Genomic DNA, 17670 nt, shown 5'->3' on the forward strand with positions numbered 1-17670 from the left:
TGTTGATTATCATAAGAAAAATAACACTCCTGATCATTGGATCTTTTTTTACATTTCAATTGGATCTTTTTTGGCAGCCGTTTTGATTCAGTCCGCACTACCTAGGTCCAGACTACGTACCCTGGTTTACCACCTCGGAAAAACACCCTATGCAAAATATCAGCTCAATCGAACTTAAGGGAGAGTGGCGCAAAGCGGTCAAAGTTTAAGTTTTTTTTTTAAATCGAAAAATCACCCAAGGAAGGAGTAAAGGAAATCGGGATTTTCAAAAAAAAAATGATGCCAAATGTCATTAAATTGCATGAAACGACGAGATTTATAACAGTAATCTCGTATAAAAATTTTGTCAAAAAAAAATTTTTTTTTGCGCTTGGTCGTTTTTACCTCTGAAAAATCGATTTTTGACAAAACAAAAATTTTGAGATAACTGTAAATCTCAACGTGTCTGCAATTTTAAGACATTGGTTATAATAAAAATTAAAACTACCATTCCCAGTGATTTTTCGGTTTCCAAAAAACTCAAAGTTTAACGTCTGCGACACTAGTAAATGAAAGTCCGAATGAGCTATTATTTTGCATAGGGTATATTATTGTACAAATCAACATTTCGCAGCATGTTCCGAATGAAAAATCGAGATAACTATTTTTACTGGCACCCAAAATCATACGTTTTGTCTCGTTCACCGAAAAAAAACAAGTTCCAGGGGTGGAGTGTCTAACCACCAGAGAAACATTTATTGCACCCAAAAACCTCCACATGCCAAATTTGGTTTCATTTGCTTGAATAATTCTCGAGAAATGCAGAAATTTTTGTTTCATTTATATGGCAGCCCCCCCCCCCCCTTAGAGAGGGGGGTGGAGTGTCTAACCATCATAGAAACATTTATTGCACCCTAAAACCTCCACATGCCAAATTTCGTTTCATTTGCTTGATTAATTCCCGAGTGATGTAGAAATTTGTGTTTAATTTGTTTGGCAGCCCCCCCTTAGAGAAGGGGGAGGGGTCTCAAATTATCACGAAAACCTTCGCCGGCCCCGAAAACCCCTACATACCAATTTTCATGTTGATCGGTTCAGTAGTTTCCGAGTCCATAAGAATCAGACAGACAGAAATCCATTTATATATATATATATATATATATATATATATATATATATATATATATATATATATATATATATATATAAGTTAACGCAAGCAACATCATTTTCCCCACAGCAACAGAACCGATCACTGTGGAACAGTTTACCGGTAGCATCAATTCGCGAACGCAAGCGAAACAACAATTTAGGACACCAACGTAAAACATCGATTCGGACTCTGTACCTGACGCGACAACGGACTGGATAGAATGTGCAGCGTAAGGGCTTTAGGTAAATGGCTAGGCTTCATGATGTAAAATTGATAATAATAAAATCAGTCTAACTTGTACTCTCTGTGAAACCGGTCTTTCCTTTTTAAAAACTCTTCGATATCCTCATGTAACATAATTGGCGCAGTCGGTAGGATTGCTTGTTCAAATGTTCACGCGTAGATCCAATTCGCGAAAGTGATTTACCGCGCGAACGAATATCGAGTGGCTGACGATTGGAGAACTACAACGGACGCACGAGTGATACCTTTTTATCAAGTAAGTAATTAGATCTTAGTCAAATTAACAATCATCTAATCGGAGTGATACAAAGCTTACCTGAGACAAAAAAAGCTGTATCCACATCCATAAAATATAATAAAAAACTACTAATTCAGAGAGACGAGCCCGGGTAACACCGTAAGCGACTCTCTTTATATCACAAAAGTGAACTACTAATCTAAAACAAAACCAAACGTTAAATCAGACAAAAAAAATCTAGCAAATCTAACAAGAGTGATTTAATTTTTACCTTGGAGTGCTTTGTGAATAATCGCGAAAACAATGAACCCAAACAGTTTTAACATATCCCCTGAATTACCGAGGAGCAATACCTCAGCACAGGAGGAAAATTTAAATGAACACGAAAAAGCCGCCAGAATTGCTCAAACAGCGGTAATGTTCGACAAGGCGGAGAAAATCCTAAAGGCGATGCAAACGCCCCAGGCAATCCGCGAATTGCCGCAATTCGACGGTAACCCCGTCAAATTACACTGCTTCATTAGAGCAGTGGAAAATCTGTTGCCCTTTTTAGAAACTCTTAAAGGGACACCCTTCGAGCAAGTATGGCTTCAATCCATACGCTCGAAAGTAACCGGAGATGCGGACCGAGTTTTAGAAACATACGGGACACCGCTAATCTGGGAAGAAATTAAAGCTAACCTGATAGCTTACTATAACGACAAGCGTGATTCTGTCACGCTTACCCGCGAATTGTTCCAACTGCAACAAGCTGGAACAATAGAAGAATTTTATAGTTCGGTTCATCAATTGATTTCGCTTTTGATAAACCATACAAATATTTCAACATCCGATCTCAACTTGAGAACGGACAGAATCTCGACACACCAGGAGAATGCTCTTCAAGTGTTTTTAGCAGGACTAAAAGAGCCCATCGGCGGGAACGTAAGAGCCCGCCAACCAAAAAAATTAAAAGAAACTTTCGATGCTTCTATTGAAGAGAGAAACTATCAAAATAAATGCGGCCTTAATAAGATGGAAACTACAAATCGATTCCAAAAACCGATTGTTGTAGCACCACCTCCCCCACCAAGACAAAAGAACTGGAATAATTTTAATCATTACCAAAGACCCCAGTATCAGGCTCAAACGAATTATTTTAATCCACAGCAAAATTTTTCGAGATCACAAATGAATCCTTTTAATCAACTGCAAAATTTTCAAAGACCTCAAATGAATCAATTCCACACACCTTTCCAACAACATCAGAACCAAGGCTTTCTAAATCAACCGCAAGTTCCTCCGCGAAACGTATTCGCCCCAAGACCAGTTCAGATGCCGAAGCCTACTCCCATGGAAGTAGACCCTTCAATAAGATCTAATAAAATAAACTATATGAATAGACCTCGGAGAGCAATCAATTACCACAAAGGCACAAATACGTCTGATCCTTACGGCCCGTACGAAGGACCAAATTGTGAATACGAAACCTATGATGAAGAAAATTATGAGCAGGATAATTATCACAATGAACCGATGGCTAGTACATCTTTTCAACCTGTGGTGAACAATCAGGAAGAGAGTGTCGAAGAAAATACCACCTCCACTGATGAACTGAATTTTCAGATAATTACGGCCCAAGAAACTCCTTCGTAAACAATTTTATACCGTACATACAAATTAATACCACTAAAGGACCACTGAAGTTTTAGATCGATACGGGAGCGAACAAAAACTACATTAGTCCGAAACATGTCAATTTGGACAAATGCAAGTTCACCAAACCTGTAAAGGTAACGAACGTTAATGGTTCGCAAAATATAGATCAATTCGTAGAATTCAACCCCTTTTCCACAATACCAGGATCAAAAAAACAAATATTTTACATATTCGACTTCCACAAATTTTTCGATGGTCTCATAGGATATGAGACCTTACGTGAACTAAAAGCCAACATATTAACAGCTCAAAATGAGTTGAAATTCCCCACTGGCGTACTGAAAATGTTTCGAAAATATCCAAATTCGGCAATAATCCATTTAAATTCCAATGAAACGAAAATTGTGAATTTACCAACTAAGGACATTTTCATACACTCTGGTATCTACAATTCAAAAGATAGCCATGCTTTTTTTACTGTATCAAACATATCAAAAAGCCCTTCAAAAGTATTAATAAAACGTCCTCTAGATGTTGAACTTAACAATTTTTCCTTAGAGGAACCGAACCAAGATTATGTAACTCAATTTGCCAGGACACCCATTTTCGATCAATTGAGAGTTGATCATCTGAACAAAGAAGAAAAATCTAACCTAATGAAAGTGATTGCAGATTATGAGAGTATATTTTATGTAGAAGGCGAACAACTGACCTTCACCAACGCGATTAGACATAAAATTTCCACAAAAGACGATATACCGATTCACACGAAATCTTATCGCTACCCTTTCTGCCATAGAGAGGAAGATGATCGTTATCCCATTCCTAATATTAACGACATTCTTGATAAGCTTGGCCGTTGCATTTATTTTTCGACACTTGATTTGGCATCTGGATTTCACCAGATCGAAGTGGATAAGAGTGACATCGAAAAAACTGCGTTTAGTGTCGAAAACGGACACTACGAGTTTTTAAGAATGCCATTCGGTTTGAAAAATGCTCCATCAACATTTCAACGCGTGATGGATAACGTTTTGAGAGAGCACATTGGTGTCCGATGTCTTGTGTACATGGACGATATAATCGTGTTCTCTACCAGCCTAAAGGAACACCTTGACAACCTAAAGAAAATTTTTGATAGTCTTAGAAAATTCAATATGGAGGTGCAACTCGATAAAAGCGAGTTTCTTCACAAAGAAGTAGCCTTTCTAGGCCACATCGTAACTCGTGAAGGAGTAAAGCCAAATCCCGAAAAAATGGAAATCATCAGAAAATGGCCACTTCCGAAGAATGAAAAAGAACTAAGAAGATTCTTAGGAATTTTAGGCTATTACCGCAAGTTTATTCGAGACTTTGCGAAAATAGCCAAACCACTTACAAAAACGTTGAGAAAAGAAGAAACTATCACTCACACTAAGGATTTCGTAGATGCCTTTGAGCGATGTCGTAATATTCTTACATCGAGTGATATATTACAGTACCCGAATTTCGACAAACCATTTATTTTGACAACAGACGCCTCCAATTTCGCAGTTGGAGCCGTTTTGTCACAGGGGCAAATTGGCAGTGACAAACCAATTGCCTTTGCTTCTCGAACGCTGAATAAGTCAGAAGAAAACTATTCCGCAATCGAGAAAGAACTTTTGGCGATCGTGTGGGCATGTAAATACTTCCGTCCTTATCTTTACGGAAGAAAATTTACTCTATACACGGATCATAAACCTCTCACATATAACTTAAACCTTAAAAACTCAAATAGCAGGCTCATACACTGGCGCTTATACCTGGAAGAATTCGACTATGAAATAAAATATAGACCTGGGAAGCAGAATGTGGTGGCCGACAGTCTTTCGAGAATACGAGAGGAATTGAACGCTAACGATATGGAAGAAGATTCCTCTTCCTCATCTGAAAACGAAGAATCGTCAGATGGAGCTACAGCCCATTCCGCAGATACCGATGATTCTGCGTTCATTTCTTGTACAGAATCCCCTCTTAATGTCTTCAGCAATCAAATTGTCCTCAAAATCGGACCCAACGAAGAAGAAACCTATGAAGAAATATTTCCACGAGTTTTCCGACGAAAAATTACGAAATTGATATTTGGAGTTTCATACTTAATTAAAATGTTTAAAGATTACATTGATCCCAAAAGATCAAACTGCATCCTTTGCCCGGAAAAGTTGATATAGACGATTCAAATCGTCTATAGAAACTACTTCAGTAGAGGCAAACCTTTCAAAATTTATTTTTCTCAAAAAATTCTCATAGATCTGAAAACGGCCGGGGAACAAAATATTGTTATAGAACAAACCCACGAAAATGGGCATAGAGGGGTATGGCAGCAATGAAAAGAAAAATACGACAGTTTGTAAGGCTCTGCCGCATTTGTAATAAAAATAAGTACGAGAGGCATCCATACAAAATCATGCTCGGACCCACTCCGGACCCAAAAAAGCCTTTAGATTTAATACACCTAGATATATTCTTAAAACAACCTAATATATTCCTTTCCTTTTTAGATAAATTCTCGAGATACGCTACGTTGATTCCCATCAAATCTAGGAACATTCAAGACGTACGTAAAGGATTAACTAAATACTTTTCCATTTATGGTACCCCAAATTTGATCGTTACTGACAATGAACCCTCAATGAAATCCATCGAAATTAAAACTCTCCTGGAAAACTTAAAAATAGACATCCATTTCACTCCACCGAACCATAGTTCAAGTAATGGTACAGTGGAGAGGTTTCACTCAACTTTGGGCGAAATCTATCGTTGTACTAAGCCTAATTATCCCGACATAAACGAAAAAGAAGTTTTTAGAATAGCTTGCACCATATACAACAACACAGTCCACTCTACCACAAAAACCAAACCCCGGGAAATATTCTACGGAATAAGGGATGGAGAGGAAAGGATTTTAGATTTTAGAAAACAGAAACAAATTCTACAATGAAATTATTGTACAATCAGATAAAACTAAAAATAAAAATTTGGGTTACCATAATAAGAAGAGAGAACATCCACCGGTTCTTCGAGAGGAAGAAACCGTATATAATAGAAGACAAGGAATAAGGAACAAAGGAAAAGAAATGTATTTCCCAGTCAAAGTTGTCCAAGATAAAGGTAGAACGTTTCTGGACCACTCTGGCAGAGAAATACACAAAGAAAATATTCGGCGAAAATGAAACCATACAAATTATTTTTCTAAATTATAGATGTTGCGGAGCCAACTTCTAAAACTAATTACGCTGACGTTCATCACGACCTCATCATCGAGAACGATACAAATACATGACCTGACCAGAAACCCAGGACTAGTGACGTTACAGACCGGAAACGTACTAATTAAGACTGGACGTCACAGGATATATCACACAATAGACTTGGAAGACTATAGACCATTACTAAACAACATCGCTATCACTATCGACGGACTTAAAATATTCACAGACTTCATCGACGTTTATATCACATTACAGTCCAAATTTAAGAAAGCCCAAAACACGTATATGAAATTGTTACCAAATAGAAGAAACAAGAGAGGAGCATTCAATTTTCTAGGCTCAGCCATAAAGGCGATTACAGGCAATTTAGATGAAGAAGATCGAATCCAAATAGATAACGATATAAATGACTTAAAACAAGGCAACCAAGAACTTATAAGGCAAAATAATATTCAAGTAACTATCAACAAACATCTAGGAAAACGTATAAACAAATTAATAGATTCCGTTAATGAACAACAAAGAATAATCAAGCAACAATTATATCAGCCAGACAATCTCTAATCACCAACAAACTTGTCAATCAAAATTTCACAGCAATCCGACAGGCATTTAAAATTTCTTATCATGTCGACCTAATACAAGAACACCTAGACTCAATTTTCGAAGTTATACAACTTGCAAAAATAAATATCATTTCTAAGAATTTTCTAGAAGCAGAAGAACTAAAGTTTATCTCAGATAAGTTAGAAGAACAAAATATTACCATTCTACATCCAGACCAAGCATACGATTACCTAGACATCAGAGCCCTCTTCAAGGAATCCATCCTCTACTTCATCATCGGCGTCCCGCAGATTTTACCACATCCATTCACCAGTCTTCTCCTAGAACCTCTTCCAATCAACGGTCAAATCATCAAACTCCCTTGGCATAAAGCAGCAATCTACGGAAACTCCACCTATTTCATCAAAGGCAGTTGCCAAAGTATCGGCGAAAATTCCATTTGCGAAGAAGATAAATTAGACGATACCTCAGACGACAGATGCTTCTCCAAAATCATACGAGGCTCCCCAGGAAAATGTACCTTTACGAACTATCGGAATACAACCAACATAAAACGATTGACAGACAACCATGTCATCGTCATAATCACAACAGTCACACTATCAAGCGACTGTCTACATAACAACAGAGTTTTAACAGGAACGATGCTGTTGTTTTTCGATAACTGTACAATCTCACCAACAGCAACAGCAACAGAACCGATCACTGTGGAACAGTTTACCGGTAGCATCAATTCGCGAACGCAAGCGAAACAACAATTTAGGACACCAACGTAAAACATCGATTCGGACTCTGTACCTGACGCGACAACGGACTGGATAGAATGTGCAGCGTAAGGGCTTTAGTAGGTAAATGGCTAGGCTTCATGATGTAAAATTGATAATAATAAAATCAGTCTAACTTGTATATATATATATATATATATATATATATATATATATATATATATATATATATATATATATATATATATATAAATATATATATATATATATATATATATATATATATATATATATATATATATATATATATATATACATATATATATATATATATATATATATATATATATATATATATATATATATATATATATACATATATATATATATATATATATATATATATATATATATATAACTGACATTTCTTAACACTAAGGAGGTCTTTTTAAAAAAATTTAAATACAACTGCACTACTTGACGATCAGAACTCGAATGATTTTATTATTACAGCTAAAGACCTAACTGTCCTGCCTTTTTCCCTAAAACTGCTAACCTAGCGCCTAGCGATGATCCGATTACATTCTCCGTGCTGGTGCTGTCATCGGATGCCGCCGCATTCCTGTGGTTGTAGATAGTGTCCAGGCTGGGTGCTGCTGACTCGGCTGTCTGGGTGTCAGCGTGATGTTCTGCTGATGCGTGGGGGCCAACGGTTGACGGCATCGGGGTGGCTCCGTCTATAATTGATGTCGCTGGGGTGGTTCCATGTTTAACTCGTCCCCCCTTAGACATTGCTCGTCCCGAGCAATTTCCTGTTTTCGCAAAGCCATAGTGTTTGAGGATAAGCAAAGCCAGGAGAACGAATGCGAGGATAATAAAGCCGCTGAGCGATACAAATCCGATCTTGTTTTTTAGGTCCATCGTTTCAAGGTGTTCCCGATTTTTCAGGTGCAGTTCTTGGATTTCTGTCATGTTGACGTTCCTCTCGATGGTTGAGATTTTTATTTGTCCTGGTAGTATTGGATTGATGATTGGTTGATTAAACCAAAGTTCATAATTTTCGTGGAGTTCATTATTCACGAGCAAGGAGCAATTGTGAAACGTTACCATATGAATACCGGTTAACGTTCGGTTGCTGATACCGCAGGTGCTGTTGATGTTTACGTCTTGGTGAACGGCTACCACCAACAGTGTTCCTGGGGAGATTATTCGAATCTCGACTGCAGGTGATTTCTCTGACGAAGGACATTGTCCGGGTTGTCCTTTCAAGAGTGATGCTTCACAAAGATGATCGCTTATGTCGACTAGTTGTCTCTTCTCGCATATTGTGACCTTGTTGATCTCCTGACAAGCTGATGTGATGGCCAGAATTTGGTTTGTATTTTGGAAAACTACGTTGTGCATCAATTTGATTGACTGGTTGAATCGAGGTAAGGGCTCCAGGATTATCTTCTTGAAGGCGTTTGGGAGAAGTCGTGGAATGTTAACGCAGATGACTATCGATGATCTCCGATGCAGCACTGTTGTTGTAAGGTAACTACTGGCATCGTCCAAATTAGTGATTTCTATGCCCTGTTTGCTCATCTCCTGCATAATTGTTGTTTTCTCTCTAGTTGATAGAATCAATTGATTTATAATGTTCACCTTTGCCAACATGATGGCGTATTCTATAGATTTCAAATTTTCCAAAAAGGAGTCTAATTGTAATGTTAACAATATTTTTTGATTTTCTGCTATTATTGATCCGTTTTGTTCGACAATTCTTCTAATAAAGTTTTCTTGATCTCTGATTTGTTTATTGATTAAGTTGATTCGGTTTTCAAATTTTTCATTAATTTTAATCTGCCGATTGTTTTGTTTTATAAAAATGTTTTCATTTTTCCTTAGTTTGTTTAAATCAGAATTGATTACTTTTAAATCTTCAGCGTCCAAGTTTCCAGTTATAAATTTGATTGCGCTCCCTAACATATCAATTGCTCTTCTTCTTCTGTTTCTCTTGGTATTTAGATTGTTATAAATGGATCTAATTTCGGTTACTTTTGTTTTGATAATATCAGAGAATTGGCTCGAGTTGTCCGGAATTTCGTTTACGATTTTTTCTATTATTGATAATGATAATTCAAATTGAGCAAAATCAATAACGTGCAACAGTCTATCATGTCCGTCAATAATCCTTCCCTCCCCCCTTTGTAAAAGCAACGCTCCTGCGTTGTTGGTGATATCATGTATTTGGATGGAGGATGGTGTGGATAATGGAATTATAAGGATGGTTAGGATGGATAGGATTGATGGGATCCAGTGGAGTGCATTCATTCTTTTCGTCTCGTCGTGTGATCTAAAAATAAAAATTTTAGTTTATTAATATGCTTGTTTTGTTCCTAAGAGTTAGTAAAATTTTTAGGTGGTTAGAAGGTTTTTAAGATGGTCGCATATTTCATCCATCAGTTTTACTAAGGAGTCTGTTGATTCTTTGGCCATGTTGCTCTCCACGGCGGCTGCAGATGCAAGAACGAATAAACTCTCGCATATTCTTCGCCATGCCGCGGCTGCTTCTTTTTGATGTTGATACTGATGCTGAAATATAACGTTTTTGATGTTGTTTAGTTGTGCATAACACAAGCTAAACGTTATTCGATCTTTGAGATGATGGTCCATCCTGGAATGAGAAAGTTCATTAGATACGTTTAATGTTATCTTTATGTAATTCCCTATTATTATTGTCGATAAGGGTTCTACCTCTATTTTCCGCGACAGTGATTGGGGAATACTTGGGTTTAGTTTTCTTTCTAATACCCTGAACTTTGTTGAAAGCTATCTGCTCTTCGAGAAGTTCTGGTGCAGGCTCTCTTTGTTTATTGTGATAGTTTAGGTTTCGTTGTTTTGACTTCTCATGAGCCAACATGACTTCGTCATATATTTTATCTCTTGCTTCAACCAAGAGTTCCATATTTAGAGGTCTTTCTTGATTACTTTTTAATCCATAGAAAGCTTCTCTGGGCTTCATTTTAATTGATGAATGAATAGTGTTGTTGTATTGGGTACAAGCGATATTCAAAACTTCTTTCGTGCTCAAGTCCCTGTAATTGGGTTTGATGCACCTAAAAATTTCTCCGATAGTGGAGTGGAATCTTTCCACTAATCCATTGCTTTGGCTATGGTTTGGTGGAACGAAAAACATTTCCACGTTGAGGTCATGGAGGAGTCCTCGTACTTCAATCGCTCGTAGTGCCGGCTCATTGTCGCAAACTATGAGACGAGGGGTTGCAAATATTCCGAAGAATTTAGTCAGTCCCTTTCTTATATCGATAATATTTCGGGATTTAATATGAATGAGTGTGCCATAACGGGAAAATTTGTCAATGGCGGAAAGGAAGTACAGTTTTTCTGCTATGAAGATGTCGACATGCACTATATCCAGTGGTCTTTCCGGGTTTGGAGTAGACCCTAGAGCAATTTTGTATGGATGTCGATCGTACTTATTTTTATTGCATGTTTCGCAGAGTTTAACGTATTCCTTTATTTTCGCTTTCATTCTTGGAAAATAAAAACGCTCCATTATCTGTTTGTGGTTTTCCCACATGCCTCTGTGAGAGCGGTCATGTGTCTGTTCCACAACTAAATTTTGTTCCTCTACTGTTTTGAGGTCAATCAAAAGTTTTTGCGAGAGGCAAACTTTTAAAGGTTTCGCTCTGCTAAAATGGTTTTTGTAGGTTATTTGGATGGTATTCATGACATTTTCAGGACAGTAGATGCAGTTAATCCTTTTGGGATCCATGTATGTATGTCCATGTAAAATCCGAAAAATAATAGGCATACCGAAGATGAGTCTAGTGATCGTTCTTCGGTACACTCTAGGGAATATTTCTTCATAATTGTCTTGAGCATCTGGTCCAATTTTCATGACAATTTGATTATAGAATGAATTGACCGGTGATTCTGTGCATTTTATAAGATCCGAGTCGTCCGTGTCGGCCGAATGTACAGTTTGATAATCAGACGACGTATTTTCATCATCCGAGTCGGTAGCAGAAGATGCTTCGGTATCAGGTGATGTGTTTTCAATCATATTGAGTTCGTTACGAACTCTAGAGAGGCTATCCGCCACTACGTTCTGTTTCCCAGGACGATAGCGGATTTCATAGTCGAATTCTCCGAGTGATAGACGCCAATGCACAAGTCTATTATTGGAGTCTTTCAAATTAAGCCCGTAGGTAAGGGGTTTGTGGTCCGTGTATAGGACAAATTTCCTTCCGTAAAGATAGGGGCGGAAGTACTTACAAGCCCATACTACAGCTAATAGTTCTTTCTCTATTGCTGAGTATTTTTCTTCGGACTTATTCAAGGTTCTGGATGCGAAAGCTAGCGGCTTATCACTTCCGATTGTTCCTTGTGACAGTACAGCGCCAACAGCAAAATTGGAGGCGTCTGTGGTCAAAATGAATTGTCTTGAGAAGTCAGGGTACTGCAAAATATTGCTACTAGAGATAATGTCTTTGCATTGTTTGAAAGCATCAATAAACTCTTTCGAGTGATTAATGCTTTCCCCTTTTCTTAAAGCATTTGTCAGTGGCTTAGCAATTTTCGCGAAGTCCCTTATGAATTTGCGGTAATATCCTAGGATTCCTAGGAAGCCGCGTAGTTCCTTCTCATTTGCGGGTAATGGCCATTCTTTGATAATTTGGATTTTATCCGGATTCGGTTTGACACCATCTGGAGTGACAATGTGGCCTAAGAAGGCAACTTCCTTTTGCAGGAATTCGCTCTTGTCCAGTTGTATCTTCAGATTATGTCTTTCCAAAGTACTGAATATTTTCGTCAAATTATCAATATGTTCCGTCAGACTGGTTGAAAACACTATAATATCATCCATGTACACAAGACAGGTGATACCAATGTGTTCTCTCAACACATTGTCCATAACGCGCTGAAACGTTGATGGCGCATTCTTTAGCCCGAAAGGCATTCTCAAAAATTCATAGTGCCCGTTCTCGACACTAAAAGCAGTTTTGGGAATGTCCTTTTCGTCAACCTCGACCTGGTGAAATCCAGATGCGAGATCTAGCGTAGTGAAGTACATGCAACGTCCCAGTTTGTCAAGAATATCCGTAATGTTGGGAATGGGATAACGATCGTCTATCGTCTTCTCATTCAACTTACGGTAATCTATTACCAATCGCCACTTTCTCTTGCCGGTTGCGTCCAGTTTCTTTGGCACAATCCAGACAGGAGAGATCCAAGGGCTATTGGATTGACGGATTATTCTTTGGTCCAGTAGTTCCGAAATCTGTCGCTTGACTTCCTCTCTGTGGCAGAAAGGGTAACGATATGATTTCGTATGAATGGGCATTTCATCCTTCGTTTTGATAGTGTGTTTAATAGCACTAGTGAACGAAAGCTTTTGCCCCTTTGTAAAAAATATCTCACTGTGTTTAGAGATAACCTTCAAGAGTTTCTCTCTTTCGTCAGCATTGAGGTGGTCAATCCTCAGCTGATCGTAAAGAGATCTCTTTAGACTTTGATTATCATAGAGGAAATTATCGGGTGTACCGATTTCAAAGTTATTTAATTCTAGTTCGAGAATATTGGAGGGTAGATTAATTTTACATGACTTGTTGGAATTGTTAGTGACGTACACTTGGGTGTATCCGTTTTTCGCTGTGTACAGACCGGAATGAATAAAGACGTTCGAAGTAATTTTTATGTCTTCTTCTAAATAGAAATCTCCAGTTGCGTTCGAGGAAAGGTTCACTGGTTTATTTTCGTGTGCGTTCAAATACAACGGCTTTGAGTCCGGGTATTTGCGCTTCATAGGAATAACACCGTTTGGGAATTTTAACTCATTGTTGGAAGTGATTATGTCAGCGTTTAGGGTTTTTAAAGATTCATAGCCTATCAGGCCATCGAAAAAGGGATGGAAGTCGAAGATAAGAAACATTTGCTTTGAAGTGCCTGCGATTTGTGGAAATGGATTCAATTCTACAAATCTGTCAATGACATGAGAACCACTAACATTTCTCACGGTTGTTGGATTTGTTAACCTACAGTTTTCAAAATTTACATGCTGTTTAGCCAAATAGTTTCGATTACTTCCTGAATCAATGAGGAAATTCAACTCTCCTTTATTTGTTCGAAGAGTGATATAGGGTATGAAATTGTTTATGTCGTCGGCCGATGAGTTTCGGCTGTATGAAAATTTAAGTCATCGATCGTTAACTTATTTATCTGGTTTGTGACAGTATCTGTTGTAGGAACATTTTCGGTTGCTGGTGGTTCCAGCTCTTTCGCGTGATCATCCGACTCATTTGTCGTTTGATGTTCATAATAGTTATAGAAATCAGACTCATCGTAATAGTCATGATAGTCATAATACGGGTAGTAATAATCTTCCGGTGAGGGGTAAAAGTTCTGATTGTAGCCGCATGCTTCCTCTTGCATGTGGAAGTTGGGCCTATTAATGTAATTGATTCGATGCGATTTAACGGAGGGAGACTGGCGAGCGGTGTCATTTGGGTGTGCCATTTTCGGTGAAAAATTATTCCTACTTGTTACGAAAGGTGGAGGCTTAAATTGCTGGGAATATGGTCTTTGATTGGGATGGAACGGTGGTTTATGATTGGGGTAGAATTGGGGCCTTGGATTAGGGTTCGGTTGGAACGGCGGTCTGTTAAATTGTGGTTGTGTGTTAAATTGTGGCTGGTATCTATGGATTGGTCTTGGCGGTGGAAATGGCGGTTTTATTGGAACTTGTGGTTTGGGGATGGCTCCAGTCAAGGGATTGTGGGTTTTAAAAGGATTTCTCGTATATTGGTAATTCTTTTCCTCAAGACAAAGTCTGAGGGCTTCTTTAAGAGTTTTTGGAGATTGTGCTCTTATTATCGGTCCTATGGGCTCCTTTAGCCCTGCCGCAAACACTCTCAGGCCTATATCTTGATAGTATTGTTGTTTCGCGACTTTCACAGCCACGTTTGTTTCATTCAAATGCATTTGATTAACTAGGAGTGCAATGATATTCGAAACTTTGCCATAGAATTCCTCTATGTCATTCGTTTTAACAAGCTTGAATAGGTCTCTCGTCAGAGAAACTTCATCTCGCTTGTCGTTGAAATGCGTTATGAGACAGGTTTTTATTTCGTCCCACGCAAGTTCCGAGCCGTACAATTCTACTACGGTGTCGGCTTCCCCTATAATTTTAGTACGGATGACTTGCATCCATACTTTATAAATTGGTGAATGTTTGACGACATCCAGTAATGGTAGGATGCCATCCACAGTTTTGATAAACTGGTGTAGTTTGATGGGATTTCCATCAAAACTTTGTAAATCCCGCAGAACTGAAGGTGTCTGCAAATTTTTTAATACCTTTTCAATAGGGGTTTCCTGTGTTTGGGGCGTGCCCCTATTGTAGGATCTTTGCAACTGTGTTGCAATGTCTTGAATGTCATGTTGCAAGGCATTGATTTGCTCTTGCCAATGATTTCCTGAAAGATTATTTCTTCTTTCATTCCCAGCTCCGAATTCGAAGCTACTTCTGCAGATAACACGTCTTGCTCCTCCAGCAATGCGGAGAGCCGTTGACTGCGTGTTTCTGGCATTATATAAGCACTAATGTTTTAGATTGTTTCACTTGTTAATACAAATAGTTGATACAAAATATTCTTTCTGTTTTTATTTTTTTAAAAGAGTGTAAAATTACTCACCTTTGAACTAGAGTACAGCTACAGTAACTCACTTCACGATTATGTCTAATTCACTAATTTATTACGTCTGATTCACTTATTTATATTTTAGGTTACTATTTTTGTTGGTTGCGATATTCACTCGCGTTTTTGGTTCGTTGCGGTTTTTGGAAAGATGGGTTCACCACAATTCACACGATATGCGTTCGCGGAAGCACTAAATGCGGGTTAACTTTCTTTTCTCCAAAATCCGCGCCGACTGCGCCACTTACACTTCTTAACACTAAGGAGGTCTTTTTAAAAAAATTTAAATACAACTGCACTACTTGACGATCAGAACTCGAATGATTTTATTATTACAGCTAAAGACCTAACTGTCCTGCCTTTTTCCCTAAAACTGCTAACCTAGCGCCTAGCGATGATCCGATTACATTCTCCGTGCTGGTGCTGTCATCGGATGCCGCCGCATTCCTGTGGTTGTAGATAGTGTCCAGGCTGGGTGCTGCTGACTCGGCTGTCTGGGTGTCAGCGTGATGTTCTGCTGATGCGTGGGGGCCAACGGTTGACGGCATCGGGGTGGATCCGTCTATAATTGATGTGGCTGGGGTGGTTCCATGTTTAACTTATATATATATATATATATATATATATATATATATATATATATATATATATATATATATATATATATATATATATATATATATATATATATATATATATATATATATATATATATATATATATATATATATATATATATATATATATATATATATATATATATATATATATATATATATATATATATATATATATATATATATATATATATGTATATATATATATAGATAGATAGATAGATTTTCAAAAAACTCAAACTTTGACCGCTTTGCGCTACTCTTCCTTGAGTCCGATTGAGCTGAAATTTTGCATAAGGTGTTTTTTCGAAGTAGTGAACATTTTGTATGGGGTGACTTTTTGAAATTTTATGGTCGATTTTTCCCAAAAAAAACTTTATTGGCACCCTAACGGATAGCCATCACTCGCTCGATGCTATCGAATTGCTCGGTATCTATAACAGTAAAATAGAACTAACGAGCAAAATTCTTATCGCCTTGATTTCTATAATAGAGCGGGGCCGAAATATATAATTATCCGATAACGATAATGAATTTAATAAAAAAAAAACAGAAAGTGGGTTATATCTATGGTATAACCGCAATGGTGACGTAGGACTATTGTTGATTCAGTGATCCTTTGATTGAAGTTGAATCTGAATACATTCTGAATGAATGAATAAATGAATATTTGGGGGACTTCGAAAACGAGAGCGTTACGTTGGAAGTACAAGGTTTTATGCATCCAATATTGGATACGAAAATATCCTACTGATGGGGAAGAATAATCTTCAGAAGCTATCCTGTTAATTGCGATTGATCAAAAAATCACAAAACCAAATGTATTTGGTCACAGTGTTACATGGATAGAAAACATTCAAATAAACTCTTTCACATGAATGTATTTTTAAATTCCCAGAGGAACTGGCAGATTATTTTCAGTAACGATTAGATATATCCACATTTTCCTCGATACTGGAAGCCCACCAGTGGTTAATGCTAATTCGATAACCACCTGTTAATAGCACTTGATTGAAAAATATTTGGTCACAGTGTTACATGGATAGAAAACATTCAAATAAACTCTTTCACGTGAATGTAATTTTAAATTCCCAGAGGAACTGACAGATTATTTTCCGGATCTTTCTCGATGCTGAATGACATCCAAACGGAAAGAATTCCGTGCGTGTATGTGTATGTGTAGCGGCTGCTTCAATGGTCACCTTCTCTTCTCCTGAAGGATCGGCTTCTCTGTGCTCCCTCACAGTTTCGAACAAACTGCTTGCGTTTCAGGGCAGATCTCGATCCTTCGCCGTCCAGCATCCTCAGCAACGATGTTGTCTTGTCGATGTCCTCACGAAAAATGAATGCATCTCACCACCAGAATATCGCTTAAGTATGCTTTTTGTGCATGATTGAATCGAGAGAAGGCGTGGTTTACGATGGCAATTTGGAAGGCAAACTAGAGGGGAATGAACTCTCTGAGCTCGGAACTTTCGGCGATTGAGCAATAATCGATTGCGGCGCATACAACATTGGATACGGAAATATCCTACTGATGGGGTAGAATAATCTTCAGAAGCTATCCTGTTAATTGC

General features: G+C 37.8%; 1 protein-coding gene across 1 annotated transcript; it reads right to left on the reverse strand.

The window, feature by feature from the left end:
- Nucleotides 1–8272: 8272 nt before the first annotated feature.
- Nucleotides 8273–15905, reverse strand: LOC129780083 (uncharacterized). The gene is made up of 2 exons (XM_055787998.1): nucleotides 15474–15905; nucleotides 8273–10432 (listed from the first exon to the last, which is right to left on the reverse strand). The coding sequence occupies exon 2, from the start codon at nucleotides 10087–10089 to the stop codon at nucleotides 8290–8292; it is 1800 nt and encodes a 599-aa protein (XP_055643973.1). The 5' UTR covers nucleotides 10090–10432; nucleotides 15474–15905; the 3' UTR covers nucleotides 8273–8289.
- Between the last annotated feature and the right edge of the window lie 1765 nt (nucleotides 15906–17670).

Source organism: Toxorhynchites rutilus, chromosome 3, assembly GCF_029784135.1.
Source record: "Toxorhynchites rutilus septentrionalis strain SRP chromosome 3, ASM2978413v1, whole genome shotgun sequence".
Lineage (NCBI taxonomy): Eukaryota > Metazoa > Arthropoda > Insecta > Diptera > Culicidae > Toxorhynchites > Toxorhynchites rutilus.

Excerpts from the sequence above, each read along its gene's own strand:
- LOC129780083 (XM_055787998.1), bottom strand. The coding sequence starts at position 10,089 with ATGAATGCACTCCACTGGATCCCATCAATCCTATCCATCCTAACCATC.